Source organism: Scedosporium apiospermum (assembly GCF_000732125.1).
Source record: "Scedosporium apiospermum strain IHEM 14462 chromosome Unknown SEQ_SAPIO_0099, whole genome shotgun sequence".
NCBI classification, from domain to species: domain Eukaryota; kingdom Fungi; phylum Ascomycota; class Sordariomycetes; order Microascales; family Microascaceae; genus Scedosporium; species Scedosporium apiospermum.
In genome coordinates this window covers 486,517-502,069 of record NW_015971800.1, presented here as the reverse complement: position 1 = coordinate 502,069, position 15,553 = coordinate 486,517, and the positions used below count along the sequence as shown (strand labels likewise).

At 49.5% G+C, this 15,553-nt stretch overlaps 1 protein-coding gene across 1 annotated transcript; it reads right to left on the bottom strand.

The window, feature by feature from the left end:
• Positions 1-386: 386 nt before the first annotated feature.
• On the bottom strand, positions 387-1,496 carry SAPIO_CDS5594 (Duf1713 domain-containing protein; the record flags this gene model as incomplete). The annotated part of the gene is made up of 2 exons (XM_016787894.1): positions 387-1,075; positions 1,157-1,496. 2 exons carry the CDS (start codon positions 1,494-1,496, stop codon positions 387-389), a joined length of 1,029 nt encoding a protein of 342 aa, XP_016642209.1.
• Positions 1,497-15,553: the final 14,057 nt, after the last annotated feature.

Genomic DNA, 15,553 nt, shown 5'->3' with positions numbered 1-15,553 from the left:
ATATCAACACGCACCAGGTTTAAGAGACAGATATATTCCCATTCACGCCAGACCTCGACTATCTATATTACAGCGGAGAAGTCTATGGAAAACATCCCCGGAATTCGCCCGTCACTTCAACAAGCGGCCCAAGAGAGCCGGGCGAGAAAAGGCTGCTGCTCAAGAAACCCATATGCACAGCACCTTCCAAAACAAGTCCTGTCCTAGACTTCTGGATCTCCTTCCTAGTCCCTCGCCCAACCTCGACAACAGCTCGTCTAAAATGCCTTGGCATAAAAAGAGAGAGAAAACTAAAGAATAACGACGGATGCCATTAGTGATGCCTCAAAAGAGGGACCGACTCCAAGATGCCAGATATGCATGTGTCTGTCTATAACCAAATGCCTTTAAATCTTGTGTAGCCTTTCCCTGAGCTTCCTCGAAGCCTTTAGCTTCTTCTTGAACTTCTTCTTCTTCATCTTAAGCTTTCTTCGCTTCTTGACGCTAATGGCATGGAAGCCTTCCCTCCTGCGCAGAGCGTCCTCATACCTAAGCCTTCGCAGGCGGTCAATGTATCGGGTACCGGGTTCGTCGTTGAGGATTTTGGGGCTGTGGGCCAGGACGTGGACCTGGCCGTCAGCATCCAGAGTTTCTTCGATGGTAAACATGGCGCGATAGACTCGATGTTGGGGGGAGAGGTCGACGTCAGCCTCGGCAGAGGCCGAAGAGCCGAGAACTTCACCGTTGGCCTGAGGCTCCGGGATCGGCGGAGGTTGGAAGGGAAGGAATTGGCCAGTCATGCTTTTGACCTGGACGAAGATGCTCGATTCCCGACCATCAGCATGCCTAACATCGATCTTCTGCATTCCATCGCCGGCTTGTTCGGCATGACCATCCCTAGAGATGGTCATTTTCGCCATTGGCCCCTCGAGGTCATCGACGGCTCGTGAGAGAGTGGAGATGACATCGCTCGTTTTGTTGGCGGTAGTCTTTGCTGTAAAGATCTCGGCAAAGGCCTCATCGCTCACAGTTCGCGGTAGGCTGTGGGTAATGGAGATCGGGCGGTGCATGGAGAAGAAACTGGAGAGTCCCAAAGCTAGGTCGCCAGAAATGGCGCGAAATTAGTTCGGATTCTAAACAATAGAGTTGGTGAGGTTTTGAGATGGGACGACTTTACCTTCTTGGGAGAGATGTTGCGTGCTGGGAACGCTTGGGAACCCGTGGAAAGGGTCATTGGCCTCATCGTTGACTTTGCTCTTGCGTTTCCTCTTCTCAGAAGGAGTTTTCACTTCATTGGACGACGCGGAGGCCGACACAGTCTCCCCGGCAGGGAGACCTTTGGATCCGTTCGAGCGGTTCTTAGGGCTGCTCGGTTTCGAGGAAGAATATCTTCGCTGGTGGAGAGGCCCTTTACGTTGGGTGGTGGTAAGGGATGCGGCGGCTTTCGGCGCGTGCGTAAATAACGATGACTGGGCGGCAGCCGAGGAGGCTACGCGTCGCACCGTGAGCGGTAGCATGATAATTTCAGTTGTTGACGCATCTATCGATGTGCACAACAACGGAAAGGGCAGCAGTGCTGAGAGGTTGGGGGAGAATTCGAAGCGGTCGCTTCGTTGTGGCGGAGATCAAGGTCATCCGCAGTCATCGCCGAAGGCCACAGCCTTGGCGACGGAGCAAGAAATTTGCGTTGGTGCCTGAGGCGTAATCTTCTGATCAGCGGAACAAGGACCTATGCCCGTTGGAAACAGCTGCCGACGGCCCGTTCAGAATTCGGGAGAAATCACGCGACTCATTGGAGTGGGGGTTGCTGGACCGTTCCGAGGCACCATCAAATCACAATTCTCGAAAGTTGCTTGGCGGTAACGCGTACGATTCACTTTTGGTCTATTAAACTAGCCCCAAGGACTAATAAATGGCTCGTTTACTCGGCTGATCTGGCTTGTCTCCGCAGATAAGTCTATTGCTCGCAATATTGGGTATCAACTCTCTCTATCTAGCGCATAAAATCTCCAGACGTCCTATCTACCCCGACTGTTCATGTAGCTCAGATAACAAGTCCATCCGATCGCAACTGTGTTGGCCAGGTTGAGCCTGTGGTTCAGGGGGACAAACTTAAAGTTTGCGAGTTGTACCCACGGCCAAACCATATAGTTAGTCGCGAGGATAGGGAAAAAGTTCTTCTTGATGTTCTCCTTGGGGTCACGCCCTTCACAGTAGGCCATAGTCGAAAGGAATATTACGAGGAATGTTGGGGAGAATAACGTCTGGTCAACAGCCACTCTAGCCAGAACCTCCGCGTTCTTGTCCTTGAAAACGACGCGACGGCTCAAAGCCCGGTACCACATTGCCGCAGCAGGACCGAAGACAACTGTTCCCCTTAGTTAGTCCACGGAATCCAGCTAGGAGATTGAGCTTCTGGTTCATAAAGCAGAGCTCTCGGGCGGTCTAGAAGCGTACCTCCTCCGTAAAGACCCATCCGTGCGGTTCGTTGCCAGTCATGGTCCTTCCCCCGCCCCTCGATCACTTGTTGAGCCGTCACATCGCCGATGGTATTTAAAATGGCGGTCGTGATACTCTGTGTGAGAATTGGTCGCCGTGCCAGCACAGAATGATACCTAGAAGATGAGATTATGCTTAGAATGCATATACCTGGGCCTTGACGACCTCTAAGAACCTACCACCACAGCATCTTGGCGTTTTTATTCCAGGAGAATGGCCTCTTGATACGGAATGGGATTTAATGGCCAGGAACGGCCTTGGTGAAGGAGAAGGACCAAACAAGTGTTCAACAGAATCGAAAAGAAATTTCCACTTATTAAAAAAATTTACTAGAATTGAAATCTGACCCAAAAATGAAGGGGGAAGCATCAAGTCGAGAAGCGAGGTAAGTGTTGAAGAACGAGCTGATGAGGAGCGACGTCTCAGAGAGACCCACTATGCCCCGTTTTGTGCATAAGAAGGAACCTCTTCGATAATTACCTGTTTAAGAAGTTCTTGGTCTCATTCCCTATCACTGCAATTGAAGGATAAATTTGAATCTTCGGCAACTCCTTTGCCACTTTTCTGTCCAGGGTAATGACTTTAACGCCTCCTAAATTTCTTTCGAGTCAAAGAAGAGTGGAGAATATTCCAGCTGGACTCACGTTGTTAATGACAAAAGGGGAAACTTTATCTATGGTGGTACAACATTATTCCTTTCCGAAAGCAGCAATTCCGCATTGATCCGTGATTCGAAAAACGGTAATTGGCCGCTTTCCCCAGATTCCTTTCGCTTTGATGCATACTTGCCGACTTCATCCCTCGATCCCAGATGAACTTCACCTTCGACCGGCGTGAAGGGGCATCATCCTGATGCTCCAAACCCTTCAATAGCAGGGTCGCTTCTTTATTGGCGTTTACCTTTCTTCGTGACACACTCCCCGTGCTCTCCTCAGCACTGAAAGCCATAACAACTCGTCCTTCAACTTATTTCTTCTGTCCCTCGACCACAATCGTATTGCTCTGTTTTGGCGGAAAGTCCATTTCTCTATCAAGAGATTTGATCATTCCGCTAGGGCGCAGATTTGAGCTCATTCACTTTCGTTGTAAGACTTAGCCCCGGTTAATTCGAAACTTTCGGGCCGGGCCTCTCCTGATATTCCATCTCTCCTTCGACATGTGACGATTCCAGCCTTGCGAGTATAGGGCACTCCTGAGCTACATACGATTCCCCTCCCCTAATACGAAGTATGATCGCTCTCATTAGTATCTATTGCTTTTGTGCAGTTTAGCCTTCCGCCCCTACCATCTGTCAAGACGACTGCCTCCACCCCCTTCTGGCTGGGGGTCGATTCTTTCTAACTTGGTTGGTCTTTGGGTGACATTGAACGCTATGTCTCTCTTCGCCCTATGCCCCCAGCCAGGTTATGAATCCTGAATACTTTATGGGGGATTTGTGTAGGTTTTCAAGTCAAGACTGGGATAGGAATTACCTGCTATGAGTGCTCTATAATATCATCTCTTGACCTCCGTGTGGGGATAAGGAGTAATTGCCCAACCAGATATATACAAGAAGTAATGGAGGGTTTCCAAAACCTCATGGTGCAATCTTCCTCCGTCACTTACATGTAGTGGCTCTGTTGGTATCGGATGGACTGACTGATGCATAAGCGAAGTCATCAAAGAGACACTTGGCCTTTATGGAGGCTTCTCGTACTTCCGGATCTGGGGATACGGATCGATAGAAGACGAGATGATGGGTGCATGACATGAGTCTGTTGTGAGCCTGGGCGAGGGGCAGTATGACGTTGGCGAACGATACGGCGTCGCTAAGTAGTCAACGAACGAAACCCGCCTCGAATATTCCTCCCTCTTAGTGAATCCTGGAGGAAATTGATCCTTAGTACGGCCATTCCATCGTCACCCACTCATCCGCTCACTAGTCTTCGTGTCTCATGCAGCCTTGTTCATCGTTGAAGTCGTGTTTGGTTTTATCGCAAATCGATATTGGTTGCTCGGACCAAATTACCTCCACGACTTCGTATAGACAACACAATATCCGAGATGGTTTATGAGATATATATTATCAAAAATCTGTTTAACTCGAGTTTTTTGATGTCTGAATGTCCAATGAACGGCTTTCAAGGAGACTATTAGACCTGCATTTGGCAGGATTCGAGCCCCAAAAGGGGGGGGGGACCATTGATGTCTTTGACGCATGCCTCCCCATGATATTTGGTAAATTTCCAGTATTCCGTTCACTACGTGCCATCTACTAGAACTATATATGATCTCCCCACTAGGTTATTGAGACAGTGGCTACCTCATGCTCCCATTGTTGAGTGACTAGTGGTGATGGTCACCGATCCCTCCAAGGACCTGATATGCGAGACCTGATGACTTAGTGTTCGTGGTCTGGAAGGTAGCTTTGAGATATTGATCCCGATATTTACTCGAGAATCTTGTAATAGTAACCCCCGGTCCACGCTCTTCATACGAACTAGCACACAAGTCCATGGATTCGGCCCTAAGGCAATGATTTGGAGTACCTCTACCATGACCGAGATTGTCGCTCAATCCGCAGGTTCATAGTCTTAATAAGTGTCAATTCTATTGAACTTCGAAAGAACTATATCATCTGCGTCACATCCGAAAACAAGGCCTTCTGGGCTGGTGAGAGAAACCCTCGGACAGCTGGTAGAAGGGCTTATTGCATATATCTCCTTCCTCAAGCACCAGCAACCTAGCACCCCGAATCCCTCCTATTTCACCTAAAGAACACTCTTCACCCCTCCATAACCTCTCTCCATAATGTGACCCCTTCAAAAAGCGCCGCCCGCATCTTAGGTAGGAGATACGGTCTCCTGTATAGGAGCAGGATCGCTTGGACTAACAGAAACCAGAAACTTCAAGAACTCTGTACCACCTCCACGTTGTAAGTCGTCAAAAATCTCACTTAGGACAAGTCCACAAGGCCGATTTCATCTCAACTATTTGCTGCTGTACGAATCCACCTCATCATCCCTTCCACAAGCCCCTTGCGAGGCAGTTTTAACGAAGGTTCTCAACTCCATCTTGTACGTCCGATCGTGTCACGATCACCGCCAACGGTAGGACGGAATCTTGTAAATTCTTAATGATGCCGAGGGGACACGAGGCGAATGGACCCTCGAGAAACAAGGTATCGCAGTCGAACACAGGTTCTGCGAGCTAGAGTTTTATTGCCCAAACATATAGCGATCCTCAATTATGATGCCACAAGGTTCCAAACAGCCTTTTAGAGACTCCATGCCCTATGCATAGCAACATAGAAGTCGACCTCGTCTCTCACATGTCGCATACAAGCAGAGGCGCTCATTTACTTCTCTTGCTGAGGAATGCGTCGTGGTCCACCCGAAGATGAAGTGTTACGGAATTCAGGAAGCAAGCCTCGGACATCAGCATGGAAACACAAAACAATAGGCATTCCGAGTAACTCCTCGACGCATAGAGAAACATAGAGTGTCTTCCCAACGACAGCCTAGCATAACCTGGAGTCTCTCTTCGGGCGAGGCAGAGCGTAGTTGAAATCCCCCATGATAGCTCCCAGTCGGAGTATGAACGGCACCAATCTACAGATAGACTACCTTAGGATAACCTCACATCATAGCGATCTATGCTGCTATCGGAGGGCCGCGGCACCAAGTGTCGTCCTAGCTCGATATAAGCACAGGGCCGCATGGATCGAAGAGAATTGATTAGCTCCCGAACTTGCAATATTGAAGGCGTAGCTTGAGGTCAAGAGGGATGAGATGCTCCAATGAAGTCTATCTTCCGAGTCCAGAATCACCGATTCCCAAAATGAACAACGTTCAAGTGTAGTCTCTGCTTCACGAACAGCCGGGGAGAAAAAACTCAAGTTGTCACATGGCGGCCTGTTCATTCTCAATCTGCACTCAATCTGCACGAAGATTGTTGCAGTGGGGGCTCAACGGAAGGCCATAGATGCGTCACGAAGAATGCCCATTCATCGGAGCTTGAGAACGTCTTCAAATTATAGTGTCGAGGCATTTGTAACCGACCGAGGACCTCACGACTTATGAAGACGTGTGTGCGGTGGCGGGTCATTCAACCCCCGCATTTACTCAGTTGGACGGCGGTGCGGTCACTAACAGAGTTTTTTTCCCTTGCTTGCTGCAACCTACTCCATCTACAATTGGCACGATTGACCTTTACGGCCTGGCTTTCTCCTCTTCAGGTTGGCTCTGCCTATGTTCTCCGTTCTGAAGCGCAAGCGGGACTTTGGCGTAGCTGTACTGTCCTTGTCATTTTCTTGGATCTAACGTGGAGAGCAGGTAGAGTTAGCGTTGTATCTCGAGTCCATATGGGTCTCGCTAACCCAGAGAAAATTCCTGCTCAACCGTGAATACACCCTCCACCCCCTCCCTTGAAAGGCAGGCACCTGGGGACTTGCCGCTGGTAATATTGCCTGCATCATCCCTGAGGGGCCCAATTGGAGGCTTCACATCCGATGTGAGAGAGTGTTGTGGGTGGAGCTGAGGGTGCATGCAGGTTGCAGTCGTATTATCTCCATGTACGAAGTATTTGGCGAGAGACTCTTGGTAATGGAGGTAAAAGAGCAGGCCTTTGCTCCCGCGTTTCGTCGCGTCAAACCTGCGGGTCGGAGCAAGATTCAATTAGAAGCCAACGCGTAAAGTGGATATTTTTCTGTTCATTGGGCATCATCTCGCTGTTGGGTGGTTGGGGTTTCAAAGGCAGGACAGGGGTGGTTGGAACTTGGAAGCCCGTCATCATTGATCAATCAATTGATTCAAGAATAGATCTGATCATTGAAGCTGGTTATCTTGCACGCTGCCTACTGCGCGTAATGGCTTGAGCCCTTGCAAACGTGTTTGCCATGCTCTATTACGAGCCAGACGCAATTAGCAGCCGATCAATTGACCAATATTGGTCTCTGTGGATCGATATCACATCTGCGGCGTTGTCGATCAAGTTTGAAATTGATCCTTGCAGAGAAGCCCGAGACAAAGAAGATTTACTTACCATCTTGAACTGATTTCGCTAGTTTGAAGCATTCCGGTTTTCTTCTTCTTTCCTTGTTTCAGCGACGCGAGATCGACGCGAAAGCACAAGTGTTGATACGTGCAGGCTTCTATTTCCAGTCCGTTCTTTACTTCTTTCGACCGTCCGTGATATCGCACAGATGCCCTTTTCATCACCTCCAAGTACACAGGAGCACTGGAACACGGGCACGCTGGCATAGTTCATAGGAACGGCACTCCCGTATTCCCGTGTTGTACTTCATAGTTTCCATTTCTAATTCTACCCGGGAAAACACGCCTTCCAAAAGGGTGTAGATCACGACGAAATGATCGAAATCATCAAAACCATCCCCTTCCGAGTCCGTGCGGGACGAGGATGCCGGCAAACCGCGCATTCTGGATCCTTTCTCAATTCCGGAAGGAGGAAACAAACACGGGAGGGAAGGCTCACGGACGTTTTTGCGAGCGGGGGAAATCTTGTGTTGGTTGTGAGCACTCTTCAATGTTCTGTTCACAGGTTCCGTGCTCCAAATGCATAGACCGGACAACCTTGGGAGAAGGGAACATCGAAGCTTCGCCTGGTTGTGTGTGACGGGACTGCGGGATTCACGGGTAATACGACTGGATAGACACCCCGAAGACGTACGATTCTCCTGTGTCTACTCCTCCTTCGTTCCTGGATTCGCGAGCCACCCGTTCCCGGATAGTATGGATGTTTCATTATTCTGAAGCCATGATATTTCGTACCTCCCATGTGTCTGGTTCAACCAGATGTTGTGCGAATGCAAGTACCAGCGTAAATGCCAATGCCAATACAATCCAATTCTGACAGACTCCCTTTCTGTCACAGACGACGTACGAAGTATGGATTGCCTACCCGTCTCTTAGTTGTCCCGTCTGGAACAAATGGTCATAATATATTGCCACGTTTTAGGTCTTGGAAACAGGCCGACTTTTAATACCCACATCACGAATACATCTTCCTGTCAAACTCGAGGCCGATGCCTGCCTGCCGTTCGGCATCTGGGATGTGCTTTAGATGCAGTGTCCACTGCCGTGTCCGCGTGGGCTTTTTGGCGTCCTGAAACAGCACTCTCTAGAGTCCCATCTGCGTCCTGTACATTATATTTACCTGCTGCGCGACCTTCGAATTTGGATTCGACGACGGAGCAATTGGGATGAATTCGGCGTAGCATGTAATAGTATGATTTCTGCTCTTGGTATTTCGGCTGGGTTGGTCTGGCCTAGCCAAGCCGGGCCTTTACCCCATGCTTGACATTGATGCTTGGAGGAGCCGGAATCGACCTGTTCGTCTGGCCGTCGGTACCAGACCTCGGACAAAAAGTCGCTCCATCCGAATGTACGCAATGACAGTGGAGACACCTCCTCCTCCTTTGTATTAAGCTGTAGCTGTCATTGATGGATGGACCTATGAACATCACGGAAGGGCATTTTCGTCCTCCTTATAGCAACCTGAGATATTGATTGCATGACTGCTCCACTGCGCCGGCGTGCTTGTAGTGTACTCTGCCTCGTCATGGTGTTCACTTGATCGACAACTAGTCTCCCTGGCTCTCTGGATTTCCCCACATAGAAAACACATTTTGAATTGATGCTTCGCTACAACCTGGAGTAGTAGAACCACTGCACGAAGTACGAAGTAATCTGCCCGCAGTCCAAATGGAACAACGCCTCCAGAAAGCACAGGAGGCCTGGCAGCACTCGTTGCAGTTCACTTCGTAGTTTAACAGAGGCCTGAGAGACCCACGCATCATCCTTGCCAGCGGAGTCGGTGGCAAATGCACACCGACGAATAGCGGTCCATAACGAAGATGCACAGCAGTTCTATGCAAGTGCTTTAGCGGCGTCAGATCGATCAGGATGCATTGTGCATCAGCGCTATTGCATCGTGGGCAAGCTGAATCAAGCAGACGAGCAAATCAGATGCCTCTGTCCGAGACGGAAGTCGTGAGATCCGCTCACACGCCTCGATGTATAAAACCCTACGCGTAGCTCAACCAACAGGATGTCTTGGTGTTTATTTTTTTGTTGCATCAATGCCATCCGTTTTAGGGAAATCATCAATCAGCTTACGAAGTAGGCTCTCGACGGGATTACAGGATTGTTGGCCTGGCCACTTCGAGAATACAAGTATCCTAGATCATGGCCCCTTAAGACCAAAAGTAGCAAGCCGTATGAAGTGCTTGTAGCAAGTTGTCCGTCTCGAGTTTGATACCGCATCCTGCCTCATTCCATGTGAAAGCCAGGAGTTGCGTAGCACGGAGCTTCGTAGGATGGTCTCTCTCACGGCCCCAAGCGCAGCTCGGACAGCTACAGTATCACTGAACCAAGCTTCGTCGAGGTTAGAGGTAAAATATAGGGATTGCTCATGCTGACGAGAAATCATCCGAGATGCAAAAAAGGCGTGCATCGCCCAAATGGACAGGGACAAGGCTGACTTTCCTCGACCAGGTTCAAGCGCCCGAGAGCGCAAGGAAATCCCCTGCTGGTGGAAGAAAGTCGCTCAATCTCTGTGCCGTCCGCATTGGCCCCCCTTTCTCCTAGAAAGGGCTTCATACTGTACAACCAGACAATGACACCCTTTCCAAAACGAGAAAATGCGACGATGGTTCATCGAGGACAAGCTACGACCAGTTATCGGACAACTCCCCAATCCGAGGTCTTCCCTCCCCTCTTCTTGCACCCGCATGTCCAGTTTTGGGTTTCTGGCTCTGAAATCCGGGCGTCTGCTTATCATTTTCCTTTCCGGGGTAGTCCCAGAACCAGGTGCCTTTGACGACATGCGATTAGTTCGGCGAATGTGGAGAGTTTGACCACGAACCAAGGAACTGATTAGCTGTGCACGCGGCTGTTACATTGGAACCCACAATGGAGATTTTAGGTCTACAGTGCTCTACAACCGTGTAAATAGAGCTCTATATTAGGATTATGGGCTCGATTTGAAACAAGGAACGCAGGATTCACCTCGAGGAAAGCTCCAAGTAGTTTGGATGGCTTCGTGGAATCGCCGCGGAAGAGATAACAGGGACAATACGCGGAGCAGAAGAACTGAGTAACGTGGAGGCATGGCCGGTTTGATGGCCCAAGATAAACCTGACTCTTCAAACATTAGCCAGGCTTTCAGATCATGGCCCCGGCATAATCGACTATAGGCCCCCCGTTGTTACGACCTTACAGAAGCTAAGATCGCGTCCTTGCGTTTTTGACGACCTCAATGTAGCTACAATAGCGAACTGCTCTGCGACTATCTACGCCCGGTGATATTGAAGGACGTCTCCGTGTCACAGCGCCTCATTCATAAGAACATGCTGTAATTCCATCGACGCCACTGATCCTAACAATATAAACGCACGGAGACTAGAGGCGGTCTTAGACCGGCGCCATTGCCGGCCCAGCTCAATCAAACAACCTTCGCCTGCCAATTGAGTTTGTCTAGGAACTCTCATCTGTTGCCGGAAAGAAGTCCTCTCCGTCCGTGCGAACTTTTGTGGCGGACCGAACGATTTGGCTAAGAGAGATTGCAGATGTCTGAGCACCTCACCAGCGGTTCGTCCTCTCGAGAGGAGTTCGCGAGCAACCCTTGCAAATTGTGTCTGATCGAACAAGGGGTTAATGGTGACAAATCAAGCAAACGTTCGAAGAAGCAAAAAGTGATGGAATGACAAAGTTCGTGTATTTTAAAGGTTGCGAAACATGTTTCTTCATATTTTGGTGGACAGGGGTGCTCGGAAGTTAAGGTCTGCAACACCTCCAGTTGTGCTTGCGGAGTGGTTCATGACGGAATCCCTGTGGATGCCCGACTCCAATCTGGCCTCAGGATCCTATCTGCCGTTGAAGCAAGGTCTACCTCGGTATACTTCACACTCGTGAAAGCTCCCCATCATCAATTGATTCAAGAGAAAAAGTATTTGGGGGAAAAGCTCTTAGAGACTCCATGGGCTCGGCATTTCACATTTGACCTTACCCTCGCTGTCTGAGAACATGATGAAGGAGCTCATTTACCCTGCCCCTCAAACCGCTACCGAACTTCCAGAGCTTGGGTCGCTAGATCTCATCCTCCTCTACCCTGGGAATGCAACATGGCTCTCTCGCACGAGTAAATAGTATAGTACTGGTATTTATATCTCCTCCATAGAGTCCTCTGTATGTGACACACAGGAGTGGACGTTGAAGCGAGTCAATTAGCCTATCAGAGACCTGCCACAAGTTCCCGCGAAACCGCACCTCAAAGATGGGCGTAATATGCAACGCTTTCACGGGGACAGATTAAATGTCGATATGTGATATTTGACACCTTACTAAGTAGCATTGGGAGCTCCTTGATGCTCGGGAGGAGTGGCAAAGGCGATTGAAGCTTTCTCTTCCCTGAGGATTGAGGCAGGAGAGCTGTGGAGAGCTGTGCAGTGCCAACATGCACAGTCCAAAGAAACAGGACAGGGTCTTGGATTAATATACCACTCTCTTCCCGTGTGATGTTGCATATCCTGCCGCCCGTCGCACTCCGCCATGGCCATTGGCGGTGGCATTTCCGGCTGCTTCAACTTTATGGTCCTGCCGCAACGGCAGCCGATCAGAGAAATGCGGAGGAGATGGGAGAGAAAAAGGAGGATGCACACTTCGGCATCCCGTCCCTCAGAAGCCCCTGATCTGGGACGATGTGAGCCTACCTTCATCCCCATTTGGCAACTCCTCGTGTCGATGGATAGGTCGGTAGAGGCTGTATGTGGGTGATGTGGTCGGATGAGGAATTTCTTGAGGGAGAGCTGAGCCTTTCAAAAGGATGGATTTGGATTTGACGTTCATGCAATGCAGGCGTCACGACCCACACCGATGCACAGAACTCGAAGTTCGGTAACGGTCAAGGTTACTCAAACGTGAAGCTCCAGGATGAAATGGATCTTATCTCGAATGTCTCCTTCTGGTCGGGCTCTCTTCTGTACTGACTATTTCATACATACGAAGTTATTGACCGATTCATCGACTGGACTTCGTACATTTCATGTACGTAACTTCGTACTTCGTGTATGTCCCTTCGTCCTGGAGGAAATATTCCGAGCCCGCTTCCTAGCGTGGAGCTTTGCGGGTGTCGAAGCCGGGCTAGCACTGGCCACCTAATCTGAGGAAGAGGTCAAAGCAGCACGCTTAATCCATTGATTCTGTCTTATAATGTACGCATACACGCAGTACACTACGAAGTACGAATATTGAGGCCATATTTCTTAATACTGGCAATACGGAGTCGATACGCGCCTGTGATATTGAAGCCCCTTGCAGCTTCATCCGGGGATCAATTGACGGCAAGGAAAGTGGAAGTGGAACGGGAAAATTTTTCCTTTTTATCCCCTGTCCCGTCACGATTGACCGGGTGATGACTTATAGTTCGGCGATGATCTTCAATTTGAGCCTTGGAGAAACCGAGAAAAGTAGCGTACTTCAAACCGAAATGTGGATATATCATATGGAGGACTATTACTTCGTATGCAGACGGGCGAGTGCGTACGAAGTAAGGCACAAACAGGACGGAGCCTGGAAACCCATTCGTTCCGTTCACAAGAGAGAAAAGGGAAGGTATTATTATTCCTTGGCTCTCGATCCTCGGACTGGTGGTAGTGGTTGTCACCCGGGCAGGGCAGAAATAAGAGAGGCCGATCAGGTTTATCGCACTCGATCTGTATCAACCCTCTCTGTACTTTTTATACACAAAGCCCACAATCCATTAAGATATCCAAAGGAGATCACATGGCAATTGTTCAATTGTTCGAGATATTATACACCATCTGCACAAAGGTCATTGATGGGACGGAAAATCCAACGGTTGCATTCTAGTGTTCCAATTCAGCTGCACAAGCGGACGCTACGGAGCAGAGCAGGCCCGAAGACAAGGGTAGGAGACGCAAAAAGGAAGGCTTCAAAATGTTTTATGGATCGGGGTTGCACCGGGGTCGGGGTTGTGCGTCGTCACTGGTCAGCCTCATGCAGGCAATGCTTGATCAAAATTGGAGATTGCAATTTTAGTGAACAGGGCTCGTGTGCAGTCTGCAGCTGGCGTTCACTAGTTTAGTGCGCCTCGTTGTGCCTTGCTAGTGAACTTTGATAGCAGCCGGCCCGGATTAGCGCCTTCCACCTCAGGCACTGAAAATCAATACACATGACTAACAAGCATCTTGGCAATCAACTGCCACCACCCGGCGGAATGTTTCTAGAACAGTGTCCTGCAGTGACTGCAATTGTGCCAACAAGTTGAGCTACCTAACCCTATAAAACCCTTCTATTAAATGTCGGCACACAATTTTGGGTGTACTTCGTAGGTGGGTTATCACAGTGCATACATGCTGGGCTTGGGATCCCCTCTCGGCCAAATACTCGTTAACGGAAGAGGAATATTCATTGACTTAGTCCTCTCTTCTGGATATTAGTTCTAATCTATATCAGGGCCCAGCTTCTGAACGGCTCCCTAACTTGCCTGGGCTAACAACGAACTAGTTTCAAGTATCTTGACTCTCAGGAGACTCAGATTTCTTCGTTCAATTTCTTCGGGTGGGGGGCGACTTGATGAAATGAAGGATTGACCCAATAGACTATTTTCGATCCACGAACAAGCAAATCACGTCACTACCCGCGTCGTCTTGTCAATCAATCGCGGGGCTGAACGCTAGGAAGGATAGGAAATAATCTCTTTACGCGTAGGTGTCGTCCTTGGCGCGTAGCCTGGCGTTGCCCCATGTCGCGTCATTCCCATTAAACCAAGTGTGGTGGTCTCACTAGCGTCTGTGTCCAGTCCTGTCCACTGTTTCAATTCATTGAAAGGAGGGGGTAAAAAGTGTGGAGCGCTAGCGTGTACGAGGAGTTAGTGATTTGTAGTTGGGAATATCCTTCCTCCTTCAGACGATCCTGATGATGACGGGCATCAAGGGTTTTACTGGGTGAGACAATGAGCATTGTCAAATAACAACGCAGGAGGCGGGCATGTTTCCAAAACCGCTTGTCGAACCAAAATCTCTGGGAGGAATCAGGCGATGGAATTGACAGGGTCCAAACGATTTCAAATTGATACGTACGAATGTCGAATCCGGAAAAGTACTCGGGCCTGTTCCTTTCTGGAGAATGAGGGGTCACTGGAGCTATTGGGTGTTCGGTCCTGTGGAATTGAGTCAAGGCTAACAGCAGTTCACATTTCCGAGTTCTCCACGGATAATTTTTCAAAAAGGTGTGGGTGCGGAGCCGATGGCCGATGGCCGATGGCGCGGGTATTTTGAGTTTATCTCGTCAAAGACGCGTTTGCTCCACGCTAAATCTGGATCATCCTTATTTAGCTTATTTAGTGTTTGGTTGATGAGAATGTCCAATGCCGTGATCAAGACATCAATTGATATCAAATTGATGGTCCACTCAACAGGGGTAAGAGTCTTGGTCGCGGTCGTGGTCGTGGTTGTGACGTACCTTGGTCGCCCATCTGCAAGTGTTTCTCGTATTCATTCACAGACAACCAGGTCAACATCGAGGAGCTTGCAAAGTCCGGTCCTGTGCCCTCGTGAGCACCGCCCTACGGGCTTGGAGGGGGGTTGTATACCATCAATAGGATGCCCACTAGTGCTGCATGCTGGACATTTAGGTTTCTCCATTTTGCCTCGTTAAACACGCGTCGTATGTACGAAGTACTGGGACTGAATCGGCATTCCAAACTGCCGGCAAGCCCGGCGACGTTCTTACAGGAGCTGAGGATGCCGCTTATCAACAAATAGTCTCAGATCTTTTGATCTGGATCTGGAATGCCTGCCAGGGATATCCTGGGTCGTACATTGAAGTCGCAGGCTAGGTCAGAGTTGAGTGGTGCACCTCGTCTCTCATTTGCTCCCTCATTCTTTAAAGGGTCCTGATCAGTGGTCATCAATGCGCCGACATTTCCGGCCACAGCCCTCGAGGCCCTGACGACTTCGAGATTTGGCATGAGGAATGTGGTTCAAATGTCCGTCTTGAAAGTTGAGAGCTGAGGCCATCGATGCGACCCAGTCGCGGAAGCCCAGAGGATGGAC